Below are 18,374 nucleotides of genomic sequence, written 5' to 3'. Positions count from 1 at the left end.
TTACACTGACAGCTTCCAAATTTATATTTCTAACCTAGAACTCTCTGATGAACTTCAAACTCACTTGTCTGACTGCCTGCTTGGATGTCTCACAGCTTTGACATGTACAGAGCTGAACTCCTGATCCCCTTGTCCAAATCTGCTCCACCCACTCTGCCCACTGGCTGTCCTTTAGTTGTTTAAATTCAAACTTTGAGCTCATCCTGACTCTTCTCTTTCTTATAACTACATCTAATCCATCAGAAAATAACATTGTCTCTTCAAAATATATCAAGTTCATAGTAAAGATTCTAAATCACTTCTCATCACCTCTTGCTTGGATTATTGAATGTGCTTCCTAAGATCTTCCCATTTCCAAACTTTGCTTCCTTACTTCCTGTTCCCAGTATAGCACTCATGTCAGTCCTCCACTCAAAACCCTCCAATGGCTTCCAACAAGACCCTATGTAATCAGACTCATGAGTACCTTAGAGGTCTTGCCTCCTATTTCTCTCCCCCTTGCTTATTCTGATCCAGCCACATTGGCTTCCTTGCTATTCACTGAACACTCTGATCTGATCTGTTCTCAGGGCCTTTCCAGTGATTCTCTTTGCCAAGAATACTCTTCTTCCAAATACCCACATGCATGCTCCCCGAATCTCTTACCATCCTAATCAGACAGATCTACTCTTAAACTCTTTGCAAAACTAGATTCTCTATTCCCCTTATCCTGCTTCATCACTCAATGGATGAATTCCTTCTTAACATGATACATCTAATTTACCACATGTTTTTCTGTTTCTCCACAATGAAATATAATCTTCATGGGGGCAAGAGTTGTGCCTGAATCATCAACACATGGAAGAGTGGCTGACATGTAATAGGCCCTAAACGCTGAACACTGTATACCTGACCAGACCATCAGGTCTGTTTTAGCTATGGGTGAGCTTTGAGTGACGTACACGGCCAGTCTTTAGGGAGGATGCAGATGGGCGGAATAGGTGTATTTCTGGACTGATTGTTTTCACTTTTCCTGTCTAGTAGAGCACTGAAATAGACAAAACATACCCTATCTCCTGCCTGCTGGTTCCAGAGACTGGGAGAATGATCCCTGAACTTCCCGTTGAAGTGCTTCACCTTCTATCACCCCTTTATGATTTTACCACAGCTGTATATACCCAGAGCTCCAGTGGGGCTGTGGTGCTTTTCAGTCTCTCACCCACCAATGATGCAAAAGCTATGTCTGTAGGATTTCCTCTATTTGTATTGCTTCCCTTTACAGAGCCAACGTAATGGTGAGAGTTTCTTGTAACAAAAGAAAAGAAACTTCCCAGTGTGACAGGTAGAACCCTGGGAACTGAAAATATGAAGGCAAAGCAGGAGCCAAGTGTTCACCCTGGACACGCAGCTGACATTCTTCCTTGGAACAAAGTCATGGTCAAACATCAATTTAGAATCACTTGGCTTTAACTGAAGTGATATTAATTTAGAATCACTTGGCTTTCACTTAAGGGATTCCTCAAGTATCCCTTTAGGTTTTAAGAATTGTTGTCAAAAGCATAATGAAGTATCCTTGTGTAGCACATCTGCTGAAACTGATGCTATGAAACGCAGCATTTCAGGAATGTGGGACCTAGACAGGCCAAGGCACCATTGTCCCTCTTCACAGGTGAGAACTCACATCTGCAAGGAGCCAGTCACTTATTCCAAGTGAATTCCCCTTCATGTTTCTAGCTGTTGCCATCTTCTGGCCGAGGGCCAAGGCAACACCCCGGCAGCCTAACCTCCACTAAGGCTGGCTGGTGCACAGTGTGGGTGTGACGGGATTTACAAGGATGCTAGCCAAAGCTCTCTGGAAGTATTTCCTGCTCTCTGCTGACTAATGCCATGCCCTCTAAAGTCAGTAGTTCTACTCTACAGTTTTTAGTGGTGCTTAAGATTTGGAAACAAACATATATCCAGTATTATTACTGTTTGGCTGTTGTCATTTAAGACCTGTTCACTTTCTTAGCCTCATTTCAGTCTCACACATGGCAAAGAGGCTCTGATGGGGTGAACAAAGCAGTCATGGAGGGATAAGCAGCCTTGAGTTCAAGTCCAGGATCTCCACTTGTCAGCAAGACTATATCTGAGACTTTGAATGGGAACAAGACCTGCCCATCTCATAGGGATGCAAGGAAATGAAATAGCATGAAGGATGCTTTGCAAATTGCTATGCATTAAACATGCCAAATATGAGAGGAAGAAATGAGGTGCAGAAAGAGAAAGAATTAGGAACATAGAGGTGAGGCTGAGTTGAAGATGGGCTCCAGAATCACACCTGTGGTATGATTTGGCATACACGTGCACACACACACACACACCACACACACACACACACACACACACACATACATATTCAGAAGAAGCGGGGCCATTTTTCTGAGGGCAGATGAGAATTAATGTCAAACACCTTTCCTCTTCCCTACCCATTCTCTGTTTTCTTTTCAATAAAATGTAAGGGTAAAAAAACTGAGTTCTTAGAAAAAGACATGGCAAGAGATGAGGCAAGCAAAACAGTTCTCTTATTGGAGGTTCAGAACATTTTAAAGACAAACATACATGAAAATTTGTACAAGCTATCTATGACATTTTATGCAAAGTCCTGTAAAAAGGGGGTGTGCTGCCTTCTACTGTGAGCCTGCAGGTTATAGCCATAGGGTAATTAATATGAGATGCTCCAATGCCAACCACTGCCAAGTGGGCAGGGGGAGGGTGGCTCTCTCTCTCTGCCTCTCACTTTCTCTCACCACTCACACATGCACTACTTTGGGGTTCACTGCTTTAACTATTGGTGGGTTTCACTCTGGGTAGGTTGGGACATCTTGCCACTCAAAGGGCACCTATGTAAAATACAGTTTCATAGGCAAAAAAATTTGCTCAGATTGTTAGAAAAAGTCCAGAACATTTTAGCTATAAATCCCTGGAGGATTGCCAGTAACTGGGCCAGCTCCTGGTTTAGATCCATTCTGCCAATACCTGACCCTACCACCCCCTCAGCTCAGCCCACCTGCTCAGCCCTTCCTCAGGGAGCTGCCAAGACTGCTTTACGTAACTGGAAATCATTTGGAAGGTCTTCTGTTGACCTTCCCTAGTGAGGTCATGACATCTCATTTGGGTGATTGGCACTCACTACAGAAATGGTATGTTAGAGCCTTCAGGGAGATGGAAGTCAGAAGTGGGTAACTTACAAAATCGGACGGGATTGGAAATCTTCCTGGTTCATCCTCTCAGACTGGCGGATTTTCAGGATCTCGGTGTAGCTCAGGTTCTGCAGTTTGCTCTTGAACTGGTCCAGGGAGCTAGGCTTGGTTGTAAGTGCTCTCATAACCTGCTCCTTCACCACCTGCATTACCTGCAGACGAAAGAAGGAAGACCATCAGTATCCTGGGGGCTGTCATATCCTGTTCAAAAAAGTCTTCAGGAGTTAATAGCTCACTGCCTCCTCCCCGGTTGCTGCTGCATATACTCTCAGCCCCAGGCTTGCGTGTGCTTTTCCAAAGAGTAAACTTCCATTATGTGCATCTTCATCTTATCTTTTTTTTTTAAAACCACAAGGAAGGAAATGGACTGATTAACTTGAAATGGAGGGGAGTGAAGCTTGGGAAAGGAGGAGAGTTCCATTTGTTCCATACATTATGTGATTGCTGCTGAAACACCACTGTAAACAATACAAACTCAAGAGTCAGAAATAAGCAAAGGCCAAACAATAGCTAGCAAGCCTGCCTGCTAACTATTTTTTTTTCCAGGAAAAATTGCTAAGACACAATTAACTGTGGAAGTTTGGTTTCAGTTGGCATCAGTTCCAATGAATGCATACAGATACCCACACTTCCCAGTCTTTTTTCCCCATATTGTTAGGGCCTGAGTATTCATGAAAACTATACACTTGGTTATAAGCATGTGGTTTAAACAAAGAGGTTTATTAAATTAGAATAGGTAGATCCCATTGGAAACCTCAAGAAAGAAAGAAAGAAAGAAAGAAAGAAAGAAAGAAAGAAAGAAAGAAAGAAAGAAAGAAAGAAAGAAAGAAAAGGTAATTTGCTGCCTCAAGACAGGTCTAGCTCACCAGAAGGCAATTAACCACTGCCTTTGTGAAAGTAGATTCATCCACAGGATTTGTAATATTGCATAGATCTTTTCATTTTTCATTACATATGAAAGCAAGTATTATCCTTTATAAGGTGTCTACTATGTGCTGGATGTTATCGTATATTTTATATGTATACACATACACACATACACACACACACACACACACACACACACACACACTCTTTGTCCACTCAAATCTATAAGGTGGGTATAACATCATCTTAACATATTGAAGAAACAGCTTTGCAGCATTAAAAAATTAGTTAAAAATCACATGGTTAGGTGATAGTGGCTGAGTTGGGATTTGATCCTAGGCTTTTAAACGTTTTACTACATTGCCACTCATTCCACCATTCTTGATGTCTGGAGACTGTCATATCCTGTTTCTTTTGGAAACTTAAAAATAAGACAAAACCAAACACAGACCTCTTATCCAATGAGTTCTGTGCAAAGCACTTTGCTATTCATCATCTCATTTAATTTTCTCTCTAATACACTGGACTAGGTGTGTGATCATTATTTTAAAGGTAAAAGGACTGAGAAAAGATCGACAACTTGCCCAATGTCACAGATCACTGAATCCTAAGAGAGCAAGTCGCCCAGATGGATACTCCACAGACCTGATGCTGAACAAACATGAATGAAGTATGGTCTTGCCTTCTGTGAACTGAGGGTCTAATGAGAAATGTGGGCATGGCCAAAGATCATCACAGGGGAGTGTGGAAAAGACAGAGAATGATGGATTTTGTTGGCAGGGACACAAGGAGGGGGATTTCATTGAAGATGACATTTGATATAGGGTTTAAAGGAAGAACAGCTATTCAGTAGTGTGGAAATAGATGAATTCCCTGGAATGTCACCACACATTAGCCATTTTGGACTGGGCTACATCTAAATTGGAACCAGTTATATAAGCATCATTTCATGCTCTCAGCAGAATGGCATAAAGGAAAATTCCCAGTTGATTTTCCCCAATCTGCTTCTTTTTTTACTCAAGCAAAAATGCTAAATTTGGGATGCATGACAAATTTTGAAATAGTGACCATCTTACACCATGCTGCATAAATGGTGCTGATTTTAGCCGACTATAACACTTTGCCATCTTTTGTGAGGGACACCCCTTTCTCCATTTAGAGAAGCCTCGGAGTTAAGGCAAAGAGGTCATCATTGCCTCCCAATGTTTTTTGACCTTCTAGTGAGAAGGAGGACATGTAAAAGAGACAAAGAGAATGAAAGGAAAAAGGATTCTAATGTTGACCCTCTCCTCATCTTGTCGAGAAAGAAACAATTTCAGAGGGCCAAGTGATGATGCCCTCACTTCTTAAAGGGTTGTCACAGAGATGACAATTTCCATGCCACATCTGCCTAGACTCCAGCAACAGGGCTAATAACTGAGCCTATGACCTGAACTGACTAACTCATGTCCTTGCCCAGACTTCTCTGATCTGATCCGAGATGGGGCAGTTTCCCCCTCAAATTGGGAACTATAAAACTATGTCCCTTAATATTGGGGAGAGTGGAAGATAAGGAGACCAATGCCAATAAAAGACAGAATCGTGATCCTGAGACAGTGTTCGTAGGTTAAACTTTAACCATCAGGTAATTTCAACCCTTATCTTTGGTGCTTTGGTTAAATGAATCTTTTCTTTTTCCTAAGATGGTTTGAATGGGATTCCTGTCACTTGAAACCAGAGTAACATATAGATGCAATGAAGTCTAAGAGGAGGTACCAACTTGTGGGGCTGAGGTTACCCAGACAGAGGGAGAAACAGGGAAGCTGGATAAGAAACAACAAAGGTACCTCATGAAGAAAACACCTTTAAAAAAACCACCTTTCATTTATGTGTGCCTGGTTGTGCCTTTGCATGGAAATGATGATGTATTATGGAATGTGGGGAACACAACTCCTACCTCATGCTTAAAATCCATTCTTAGAGCTTCATTACTCTAGCTTAAGACTTTGATCCCTGCTAGATGCAAGAATACATAGTAGAGAAATCCTTTAAATTCCCCTAAATGACTCACACTTCAATTTGAGCAAAGTATAGAATCTTTCCTAAAAATAGGTTGGGTGATTGGGAGAAGGGACCACACCACCATCAGGTCCTAAGGGAATGGAGGCTAGTGGTGTGTCTAAAGCACAAAATAGTCTGGTGGAGCTCAAGGATAGGTCTCCCTTGGTTACTGCCCAGTTTTGCTTGGTGTTGGCTTTGAGAAATTCTATTGTTATTCTGTATGCCAAGGAAAGCAACCTCAGTGAAAGATGTCATTGTTTGTTTATGTTTAAAGCTTTTTAGTTGTTGATGGACCTTTATTTTATTTCTTTATTTATATGTAGTGCTGAGAATTGAACCCAGTGCCTCTGCTAGGCAAGCACTCTACCACTGAGCTACAATCCTAGCCCTCTGTTATTGTTTATTTTAAGAAGATAACATAGTTATGTAAGTCAAATACTCCTCTGTGCCTTTGCAAAGTAGCTTCTACAACTGTCGTAATGAATCATGCTAAGTATCTGTGAATGCTCCATGTGTACAATTTAAATCAAGACTTTCACAACCACCATTGTTAACTTTGTCCTCAAGAAAATAGCAGACCTTTTACTATTTGTTTGAAAAACCTGCAGAAGGTGTTGCAGAGGCGTCAGCAAATCAACAGAGTTATATTTTCTAGTTACAGCACATGCTTTTTGCCATAGACATCAAAGAAAAGAATGCTCTTAGAATCTCCATTTGCTGGTGGTATTGACGCCTTCTTCAAGCAATGTCTGCAACTCACCAGTGGTATGCTTCTGGAATTTTCCGAGTATTTGTCTGTTCTCTGTAATAATGTCATATTTTACAAAAATGTAGGATTCCCACAAGATGATTGTACTTCAAACCGAGAAACATTTTGGCTGCTTGGAAGACTGGATTAGAGAATGGAATCAAAATTGTTGCTGGCAAAGTAGTTTAACTGTGCACCTGGTTTCATTGTTGTTTATTTAAACGTGTTCTTGCATCTTAATCCAAGATCTACTGAGCCTCTGTGTGTTCCTGGTTTAATCACTTCTCTGATCCTGCTTTAATACCCACAATCCTCAACAGCATCATTCACCCATTCATTCAACAAATGGGCTTCAAGCACCTACTTGGGGAAGGGCAATGGATGACACTGGGAGCCTTGTATGAAATGAGCTCTAGGTAGGTGACTCAGACACACACAGGATGTCACAGTGGATTAAGAGGCTGTGCATTCATTCTATAAATACAGAGCCCCTCTCAGGTTCCAGCAGGATGAGGATATATCTTGGGAACTTTGGCTGCAGCTTGAGGAGAGGCCACAGGTAGACACACCAAGGTGCAGGGGAGAGGCCATTCTTGGGAGAAATAATGTGATCAAAGACTTGGAGGGAGGAGACGCAGCTGTGAGTGGGGAAGGGTATATGTATATGCTGTTCTCCTTTGGGTGGAGAAATGAGATCGGGCTCCAAGGTGTAGTTGAAAGGCAAGCTGGGCCACATGGTGGCTGGCTTTGAGAGCTAAGGTGAAAAATTTGGAATTTTTGTTTTCTGTAACTAATGATAAGTACCTAGAGGATTTGGGGAGGTGTGCAATGGAATTCATTCAAGCTTGCTAGGACACCTATGAAATAGTCATTATTTGTGCTCGAGTTGGGGTAAGGAAGGGATGTTAGGGAAGAAGTCTTCATGGCTGAGACTAAATTTGTGCTGAGTCTTGGAGGATGAATGGAAGTTATTCACTGAAGAGAGGAAGGAAATTCTAGGCAGAGGGAGGTATAATAGCAAAGGCAGGGAGGTGAGACGGTTATGCCTCCAGACATTAAAGAAAATATACTTTTTGGAGTCTACACCAGCAACTTTCCACAAATGGGGGTTATGGTTGCACTAGATCATTTCAGCCTCTAGAATCTGCCACCCTGGCTTTGAATAAGGCTGTGTGTTTCTTGAAGTTGTACCCTTCCTCAAGATACTCAAACTCTCCACGACTCATTGTTACCATCTGGAAGCTAGGAATACTAATAATGTAGAGTTCAAGGGACTGTGATTAGATAATGCCTGACACTTTAGCAAAGGCCATTTCCCCTTCCTCACTGTATTTTGCTCACTGTAAAGTCATCATAGTGATACAGAATTAATAGAATCATATAACAAAGAATTATCATGAAATATAAATAATACATGTATGCAAAGTACCTCATACATCCAATGGAGAATACTACATGCCCAATAAATATCCATTCTCTTTCCCTCCCAGGAGGAAATTACTTAAGTCAGAGGTTTCTCCTATAAAGATATCTTCCACAGGGTGTTCTTAGATCACATCTGTATCATCTGGGAACTTGCTAAAATTGAAATGTGTTGAGCCGACATAGACCTGCTGAATCAGAAACCCCAAGTGTAGTTCCAGTAAACAGGGTTTTAGCAGTCCTCCAGATGGTTCTGATGCTCAAATGTGAAGACTACCAATCTCAGCAAATTCAGCTCCTCCTCTGGGCCTTCTGTATGACATTTATGACCTGGAGTGATTTTTTATTTTTGGTCATAGTCTTTTTATTTGCTTTATCAGAAAGTAGTTCAATTAGTTATTGGTGTGCCCTTCACCCCATCTAGATTTCCAAGTCCCTGGAAGATAAATCTGTTTCCTATTTGTACGGTGGCCCATAGATTTGAACACAGTATCTCCTAGACTAGAATAGTGAGTTATATGTTTAATGTCTTTAAAGACCATTTCATGTCAAAGACTCATCTGTAGAATTAAACAACAAATAAGTTCTTAATAGAATGATAAGACTGCTGGCATAATTTGGTAATATACTTCTGCAAAGCCTAAAGAATGAAGTCTGGCTTGGGGATGGTATATTAGGGTGCCAGAGGTCACTGTGGGCTTCCATACAGGGCTGAGCTGAAAGGGAATGATCTATAGTTGGGCAGAGGGCTTCTAGGGAAGCCATAGTGGTGTACACGACTGGGTACTGCACCATTAATGGGTGCAAAAAAGTACTATTTATCTCCACCTCAGTGGTACCCATTAAATTGATTTATCTTCACAATGAAGAGAAAAGGTTGTCTAGTGGAAGACAGATGCCAACACAGTCCAGCTTAAAAACAGCTCATGTGGGAGACGTTTTCAGTGCTGGACTATTTTTCTTCTCAGGAATGTTTCTTCTACAAAACAATATGACCAAAGGCTCATAGCAACAAAAAAAAAAAAAAAAAATGGAGGGATTTGGTGCCCAGAGAGAATTCTTGGGGAAAGAAGACCTTATATGTGTATGTGTGTAAAGGATAATTTCCCAGAGGCCAGGAATAATTTGGGGGCTATACGGTAAGGGTAGAATGTGGAGAAATAGCCTTGCTCAGAAAAAGCACTGGGAAATTAGGATAAACATTGGTGAATCAGCTGGCAAAATAATTATTGACCCAGAAGCAGGCTAGCCACTGATTCTTCCCTGCCCTCAACTCACCAGAGAGGTCTTTAAAATTAGGTGGTGCATGAGGATCACAGTTCAAGGCCAGCATTAGCAATTTAGCAAGATCCTATCTCAAAAAAAAAAAAAAGAAAAAAAAAGGCTGGAGATGTGGTTTAGTGGTTAAGTGCCCTTGAGTTCAATCCCTGGTATTCTCCCTCCCAAAAAGTAAAAATAAATAAATAAATAAAATAAAATAAAATTAGGGCGGCTTCTGGAAAATCAAGATGGCTTTACTTTGCAGTTTTGCCATTGTCAGGGAATGGATAATTTAGGCTAGGACCTGTATGCAGGACATTTTTTCTGAGTTGTGTCAAGTGTATTACAAGAAAAGACAGCAAAAAATAAAAGTGCTCTCTGGATTCAAGAGGAGCATTTGAGTTTTCAGAATTTATTTTGGGGCAAAGAGAGAGAGAGCAGTAGTTGGCAAAGTTCTTCTGTTGAGGGGCAAATAGTAAATATTGTAGGCTTTGCTGGGGCCCTGTGGAGTCTTCTGAAGTGTCAGAGTGAAAGTCATTGCCAGCAAAATGTCAATGAATGGGTGTGGCTGTGTTCCAATAAAACTTATTTACAAAACACAGGTGGGGCTGGATTTGGCCTGCAGCAGTAGTTTTGCCAACTGCTGGTTTGAGAAAAAAACATGGCTGATAGTTAGTGTTCATACTGAAGTCTGGCTCTGCCATTCCCCACCTGGGCAAATGGCTCAGCTTCTCTGCTTCCTGATTTATAGAGTGGGGGTGGTTATCTTTAGTCAGGTTTAGGAGATGCGGAGCATTAAGCCCAACACCTTATGGGGTTCCCTCTTGAACCACAGCCCTAAAGATAGTTTATCTAAAGAAAATAAACTTCCTTGAAGCTTGCAAACAAGCTACACATCCTCACACGATGACACCATGGGTTCGTGGAACACCCAGGGCAATTCATGATTATATTTTGGTTGCATTAAACATAATTGGTTCCAACAGATTACAGAGAGGTTTTTTCTTTAAACAGTATTTTCAACTCTTACCCTGAATAGTTTCACTGCCTTGGCAGGCCCATGCTCCCTTCTGCCATACAATCTGCCCTGGTGTGACCACAGAAGTCCCCTGGTGCAGAGCCCAGGTTGCTCAGAGCCCTGTGGGTCAGGCTTAATGTAAATGAAGAGAAACTGCTCTGAAATCACAGAGGGCCAGTTCAGCCAGTGCACAACCTCTGACCCCTCTCAATTTCTCCATGTGTCCTCAATTATACCAGAGGAATTTGAAATATTTTGTTCATTAATAAATGCAAAATAGATTTCCTGCATTTCACAAAGGACATGGTCTCATCTTGGCTTCTAGTAATAAGACTTAGCAAGTCATTAAAATTTCTCTCTGCCTCTATTTCTCCAGTGTGTCTCTAATGACCTTTTGTGCCTCCAGGTCTGGTGAGCATCTTTTTGAAGCCTGATTCCAAGCTAAAAGCTGGTGCTGTGCTTGATGTGAGTAGTGAGGTTCTGAAAGATAGCATTTCACAGTCCAACAAGTGCTAGGCTTGTGGCACCTTATATCAAGAACTAAGTATGATGAGCCAAGACAATAACAATTGGCTGCAGACTGGATCTTTTCAATGGTTTCATTCCTCCTAAGTTAGAGTTCTGGAATGCAAACTGCTGCTAACCCAAGGCCTGATCTCTGGGTGCCACATGCCTGCCTAAATTTGTGGTCATCAAGCAACCCTGAAAGGTATCTTTGGATAAGGCCAGTAGACTTTGCATGTGGGTTTGGGAACAGCACATTCACAAGAGCTGGGAATTTTGCTCTGTAGTGCATAGTTGTCAGATGTAGTATGATGAAATGTTGGCTCTGCCTCTTGAATACTTGTTCCTTCTGTTTACTTGACGTCATTCACACTGACCTCTCCTGCTGCCCTGTCACCTTTCCTGGTTTACCCAATATCTTTATAACTTCCCCTCTTTTCCTCTTAGTCTCTCATCACAGAAGCCTGCTTACTTCAAACTTATTTCAAACATCATTTGCCTGCTGAAAACCTACACTGGCTCAGTATTGCCTTTGGGGTACAGACTAGTCTATCTAATGTATGACCTTCCTCCTCCTCTCTAGCAGATTTGTACTTACAGCCCTTGTACCCAATGATCTCACCAGGAGAACTTCTCAGTGCCTAGAACTTCATTCTTACCTGTGACTAATACCTTTCTTCTGACACCTGTTCATTTGTAATGTCTAGGCTTAGAAGCTACCACCCTTGATAATCATTATCTGACTTTATGCTCTACCTGCAAAATAAGGGTTAATGCCACATCCTCCCATGACTGGTGTTCTTCTTGTTTCTATTTTTATCTCTGGTCCCTGCATATGCTAGATGTTTTTTTGGGGGGAAATATATATATGCCTGTTTAATTTGTGACTGATGGGCTCATTGATTGATGGAAGAAAGAAACAGCCTCCAAAATCAGTAGGTCTCTACTCTCACAGAAAAACAGAATTTATGAGGTGTCTTTGTGTGCCTTATCCCTGGAGTTCTGATTGGGGAATAGGTTCTGGAAACAGGTCATATTTTACCAAGCTTCCCTGGGAATGCTAATGTGCAGCTGGGCTTGAGGAACACTGGTCCTACTGCAAGGACACAAGGAGGGAGAAGGGGAGAGGACTGCGGTTCCCTGGAAAAGGAAGACGGAGCTGCTCCTGCCTTCAGCACTACCAAGTGTGATCTACAGACGACATCCAAGGAGCTGAGTCCTTAGCTTCCTGAAGTGTGGACAGGATCCGTGCTCTCATCAGGGTCATCAGAAAAACACCTGGGGGACTGTGCCTGCTCTCTGTCTGCTCAGACAGGTCCTCAGGTAGCCTCCCTACACTGGGGACAGACCACGTTCCCTCAGGCTCTCACTGAAGTGGCTGGCTGCAGCCACAGTGTAGAAGGCATTTATCTGCCTGCCTCTACTTGGATCAGGAACTATTTTACCGCGGTCAGCCAAACATCATCAAAGTAGCCCATGATTCCTTGGGCATCAATCAGAGTCGGTACCCCAGACCCCTGATTAGAGCAGGGCAGCAGCTTGTACGCCGAGCCTGAGGGGCAAGCCTGTGGCTGGCAGCATTCAGGCAGGGCCTAGAAACCCCAGAGAGGGTTGTTATGAAAGAGGATCAAAGGTGACTTTTCAAGTGTGCCCGGAGAGCAAAACAGATGGCACTGATGCCATGGGAAAGGGAGCTGCTGCCCAGTTCTGCCACTGCCTTGCTCTGGTTTTGATTTCTGATGACATAGAAGCAGAAGGGAAGAGGGACACAGTGTTTGGGCAACTTCAGGAATCCTGAGAATCTGACCATGATCCAAATGGAGAGCTTTGAGGGCCTTGGTGTTAGCCCCTAATGTAACATAATAATAAAATAATATAATACATAATAAAATAATCCATTACATAATGCCTCACCCTGCAGTTCGGCACAGGTGCTAACCAGGAGATGTGCCACTGCAAAGACTAAGATGGGTGGCGTTACCAGCTGCCCTTTTCCTCCCGAGAAGGCATTTTCATTTAAGGTTTAAGGCATTTTTATAGCCAGTAAAAAAATAAAATAAACATTTCAACAAGTGATTCATCTAAAAATCAATTAGGGGTAGGTTTGCTGGAGAACAATGGATACAAATACAACATCCTTCCCCGCTTCCTTTTGCATCTGCAGGAAGCCAATCCGAAAGAGGAGACACGAAAGGTGAGGTTTGGGATCACTGCTTTCTTTTATTGCAGCCTACCCTCGAGGGGAGAGAGATCAGGAGGCAACAGCTGTGTGACAAACTGCTCTTCCCCACTGAAACGGGGAGCCAAATTAATACAGCAATCAGACTAAATTTGCTGGTTAGCTAATTGAAGGCCCCGGTCGGACCACACGAAGCTATTTTCACCAGTGTCTGTTGGAGTCCGCCTCAGGCTGACAGAAGTCCAAGCAAATCACATTAGTGGGTGGCATTTAATCCACAGCTTTAAATAAACAACATGTCAAGCAAGTCCATCAAAACATGTAGCGGTGTGTGTGTGTGTGTGTGTGTATAAGAGGAGGGGGCACTAATTCTCTTTCTTGCACCCACTCCAGCAGGATTGGGGGTAAAAAAGATACACATTTCTTAATAATCATGCTATCTGTTGCTTTTCTAAGGCCAGGTCAGAACACTTTTCCAAGTATGGAGGCTGAAAGTAGTCTTATTGAAGTTGCAGTGACCTTCACCAATAGGAGTTCTCCCAAATTGGAGCAGCTAGTGTAGTGCTAGTTTTCTGATGCTATGGTTGCCTGATTATGGGGAGCGGGGTGAGGAAATGATGATATGACTTTACTGAGAGGTCCTCAAAGTCAGGAGGGGAATTTCATTGAAGAAGTGACTGAGCTTGGGTGGATTTTTCTTTTTTAAGTTCCATAGTCATGGTCTTAAACTATAAGGTGCTAAAAAAGATGAGTGCCTCATTGTCTTAATAAAGAAATGGTATTTACAGTACCTTCTTAAAACATTTTATGGGCTTCTTGCCAACTCACCTGGGAGCTGATCACTGCCCCTTCTTCACTCTCTTAATTAAAGCCTAGAAAAGGAGCAAGTGGTAACTGTGCTGATCTCCCTGGGTATGTCCCTACCTCTCTGAAGGTTGAAACTTTACCTAATTCATCTCCATGTTTCCAGTATTTAATATCATTTCCTACACATCTGTGGATAAGATTAGTCCTTATTAAGAAATAAATGAAATGTCTCTGGTCTCATTTTGAGAGGCAAAACCTGAAGCCCTGCATGTTTAGATTTCTCAGCCTATTCTAGATCCATTATTAAACAGTGAAAAATGAAATGGGACAAGCTGCCCCTCTGGAAGTGACATTTAATAAACTTTTCTTAAGCAGACTGCTCAGGCAAGACCACAGGGGAAAAGGAGTCGGAGGAGCAAAGTTTGATTCCCATGAACCAGCTCTGCCACCAAGCAAGGCTGCTGGGCCCAGAGCAAACTTGGACAGCTGCTTCACCAAATCCCTCGGCAAGGAGAGAGCAGCCAACATGAGACTGCTGGTGGATGCTTCTCAGCAGACAGACCCTGCCATGGAGGTGGCCACATGGTCAGAGTCCACTGGTCAAAACTCTGACAGATAGAGCCTTCTCTTGGTAACCATAAAGGATTGGTCCCAAGACCGTCATGATACTAAAATTCAAGGAAGCTCAAAGTCTCTTGTGTAAAATGGTATTTTCTGATAGCTTCCTCACATTATCCTATGTACTTTAAATCATCTCTAGATTACCTATAATACAGAATACAATGTCAGTGGTTGTTATTAGGCATTGTTTAGGAAATAATGACAAGAAAAAGTCTGTACTTGTTCAGCTCAAAGGCAATTTCTTTCTTCCTAATATTTTTGACCTGTAGTTGGTTGAATCAGTGGATATGGAACCCACGGATACAGAAGACTTGACTGCCAAGAAAAGGCTGTTCTTGTCACCACCCTCCAAATTCTCTCACCCTTCTAGCAAACACCAGACTCAGTGTGAGATATCAAATGGCCCATTGTTTGTTGGCACAGTGAGAACACCATGATATGCATTTTAATTTCCAAATAAACATAGCGGAATTATCAACAGAATATCCTAAGAATAAATATGTTTGGATTTTCTAAATTTATCTGACAAGTATTGGTTCCTGTTATTGCCTTAGAGGCTTTGGAAGTATAATCAGTCCTGCATTTGCTTAGCTAACATTTACCCAGCACCTAACGTGCTCATCATCGGTGAGGTGTTGGCAATGCAAAGAACCAGACCCAGTGGTTACCCCGTAGAATTGCAGAAGCAGCTAAGGGGAACCTGAGGTGTACATAAAGAATAACAGTGGTAAGTTATTCAACAGAATTTGGGGGCAGGGGAAAAAAGTGATTATTAAACACACCATTGATTTTTTTTTGCTCATATAAATATATTTCTATTATTACTCTATAGTTTCGACAATCACATTTCTCAGAGTGCATTGAAACTACTTACTCACTACTCATCTCCCCAGAAAGAACTTGAACCCTTTCAAGGAAGAGACCACACTTAATTTGTCTTTCAATTCACTGGAGGATTTAAAAGTCCTTCATACCTGGAAAATATTCCCCTCAGTCTAGCAAACTGAAGGTCAACTAGATTGTGTTTCTAGAATTACATGTTAAAAAAAATGATTTCTGACAAGTCTTTGTAAAGGCTGGGGACAAATTCCTGGGATGGTTTTTAAGTAGAAGGAAAGAGAGGGTTTATAGCAGGAGCAATGATAGATTAACTCTGGTTAACACACTGTCATGCCAGCCTCCTGCTGTATTTCTCCCAGATGGTTGAAAATTGGGACACTTCATAAATCCCCAGGCTTTTTCCTCTCTCTGGCCAGTTATTATAGTGTCCCAGGGCAGAAGAGCACTTTCCAAAGTAAAATAATTGCAAGCCATTTATTATCTTTAAAGGATGACCTGTCACCCACCAGAGCCACAAGGCTCAGACAATTAAAACAGCACAAAGTGTTCTGACTCTGCAAAACCTGGACAGACATTTTTTTGGTAGTTTTAGAGCCAATGAGCCCAAAGGGATCTGAAATGGTTCTTGTGTTTCTCTACTCAACAGCCATGCCTCTCACAGCTGTGAAGCTAGCTGTTCCTGGGGTTTCCCCCAATCCACCAGAATGCCATGCTTTCACCTGAATGTGGTCCCCTTCTTTACTGAGGTGTCTATCACAGCAAACAACATAGATAGACATTGGATGACATATATACTACCATTCCTCTCTCCCATAAAATAATATAAATATAAAATAAAATAATAAAAATATAAAATAATATAAAATAAAATAATATAAATATAAAATAATATAATACATACTCTCCCATGCCCATGCCCATCTTTTTTCCTGCTAAAAGAGGAATCCACCTGCAAGTAACCACTATCAATCAATTCAATTTGACATTCACAATGGCACCCATCCTCCATTTCTGATGTTAGTGAGCACTAGTTAATCTTACTAAAGGCAAAAGACTGATCATTTAATTTTGGATTAAATTTTCTTAAAAGTCCCAATGTCCTCTAATCAAATTTTCTTGAAGATCAACCCAAGTATTTTTAGAATTTGAACTTCTGTTCAATTTTATGTCCTCATGAAAGTTCCTCAACCTAATAGCTAAACAGAACTTTTACACCGCTTACCATCTTAGTCACTTAAGCCCATACATACCTCTGGAAATGGTGTAATGGTTTTAGTAAGGACAAAGTCACGGGCCCTATAACAATGTGAAGCCCTTAGGAGTAGCTGACAAATGTTGTTGACTGAGGGAAACAGAGGGGCAGATCCAGGTCAAACTGTAGACCTTCTGATTAAAGTCGAGTATGACTATCTTTTTATTTTTTTCAAATTTCAATGATTTTTGTTATTCTAGAAAAAAAATACTGGCTATAATCCATCTCTAAGGAACTCCCTTGAAATTGTAATTTGGATGAAACTAACTGGGGATTTATTTTTAGAAATAATATGTATCTATAAAATAGAAATGCGGCTCTTCCTATTTTTATATCAAACATAAAATTTCCAAAAGGATTTAATTTGTTTTAGAATTCAGTTATACAGTCAGTCATATACTGCTCATGGATGGAACACATAGACGACAATGGTCCTATAAGGTTATGTCACTTAATGACATCAAAGCCATCTTAGTTTGTGCAAGTACATTCTATGATAGTCAGGCAGTAATGAAATCACCTAACAACACATTTCTCAGACATCCCTGTTGTTAAGTGATATGAAACTCTAGAGTCAATGTCATATTAGGTTTTATTATTTTTTACAAGAGATAGAGTGTGAAAGAAGAAGGGGGAAAAAAGGCACACATCATGTAAAGTGACAACCAAAGCAAGCTTTCATAAATAAATAAACATTAAACTACACCGTGGCATAAATAAATAAATGTTAAATACCACTATGGCAGTTCTCAATTTCTTATTTAAGGAAAGTATACAAGTTACATTGCATCTCTCCATGCATCTCATTCTTGAATTAGAAAATATATTTTTAAACTGAAAACAAATTCAAACCCCACCCAGTTTGGCACAGTCATAGAGGTCAAACAGTGTGAGTGCATGTAAAGCAGTCATTTGACCTCTTTGGGGGCAACAGTGCAATGATGGTTAGTGTTTCCTGTGCACATCCTGAGTATAGTCCAGGCCAGCTTCTCTAAACTCACTGTATTTTCACCACAATCCTATCAAATAGAGACTATCTACTTTTCTTGGTTCTAGAAACCCCAAGATTCAGGGAATTTATGTTGGCAAATGACAGGGGAGGTATAGGAATCCAGATTCCTATGCTTTAAACTTTTACAATGAAAATCTTGAGCTGCAGTTGATATCAGACTACAAGTGCTGAATAAAAAATGTGTTTCTAATGTATAGCTAATGAATACCATTGCACTAAGCAGACAGAAAGACTTGAAGATAATGCAGATCTAGTAAGTTGTAGGCAAGTAGTAATCAAACAAAAAAGAGTATATTATAAATAAAATACATCCAATATGGGAACTTTAATTTTTTATGATTATTATGAAGGGCTCCACAAATTAGCACACACATCAAGTGGAAATTGAATTTCTGTTGGGGCAGGGACATAAAGACGACTTCTACTTTGCACATGGCGCCTAGTGATGGATAGGTGGAATAGCCACCAACTAAATTGAATGACTGAGTACCTGCAGGAGCTAAAAGTGACTTAAGACTTTATAATCTAAAGGGGACAATCATCCCTGAAGGAGATACAGAAGGTGATACTCTTAAAACCCAAA

The 18,374-nt window shown here is 41.1% G+C and overlaps 1 protein-coding gene across 5 annotated transcripts in view; it reads right to left on the bottom strand.

The window, feature by feature from the left end:
• Nucleotides 1–18,374, bottom strand: part of Elmo1 (engulfment and cell motility 1) — a 557,509-nt gene that overhangs the window by 39,848 nt on the left and 499,287 nt on the right. For all 5 annotated transcript variants that reach the window (XM_021722279.3, XM_078039850.1, XM_005319199.5 and 2 more), the window contains one exon: nt 3,210–3,373. In XM_021722279.3, coding sequence (XP_021577954.1) covers nt 3,210–3,373 — 164 coding nt within the window. The remainder of the gene's footprint in view (nt 1–3,209; nt 3,374–18,374) is intronic.

The sequence above is a fragment of the Ictidomys tridecemlineatus genome, chromosome 2 (assembly GCF_052094955.1).
Source record: "Ictidomys tridecemlineatus isolate mIctTri1 chromosome 2, mIctTri1.hap1, whole genome shotgun sequence".
NCBI classification, from domain to species: Eukaryota; Metazoa; Chordata; class Mammalia; order Rodentia; family Sciuridae; genus Ictidomys; species Ictidomys tridecemlineatus.
This window is presented reverse-complemented; position numbering and strand designations above follow the sequence as displayed.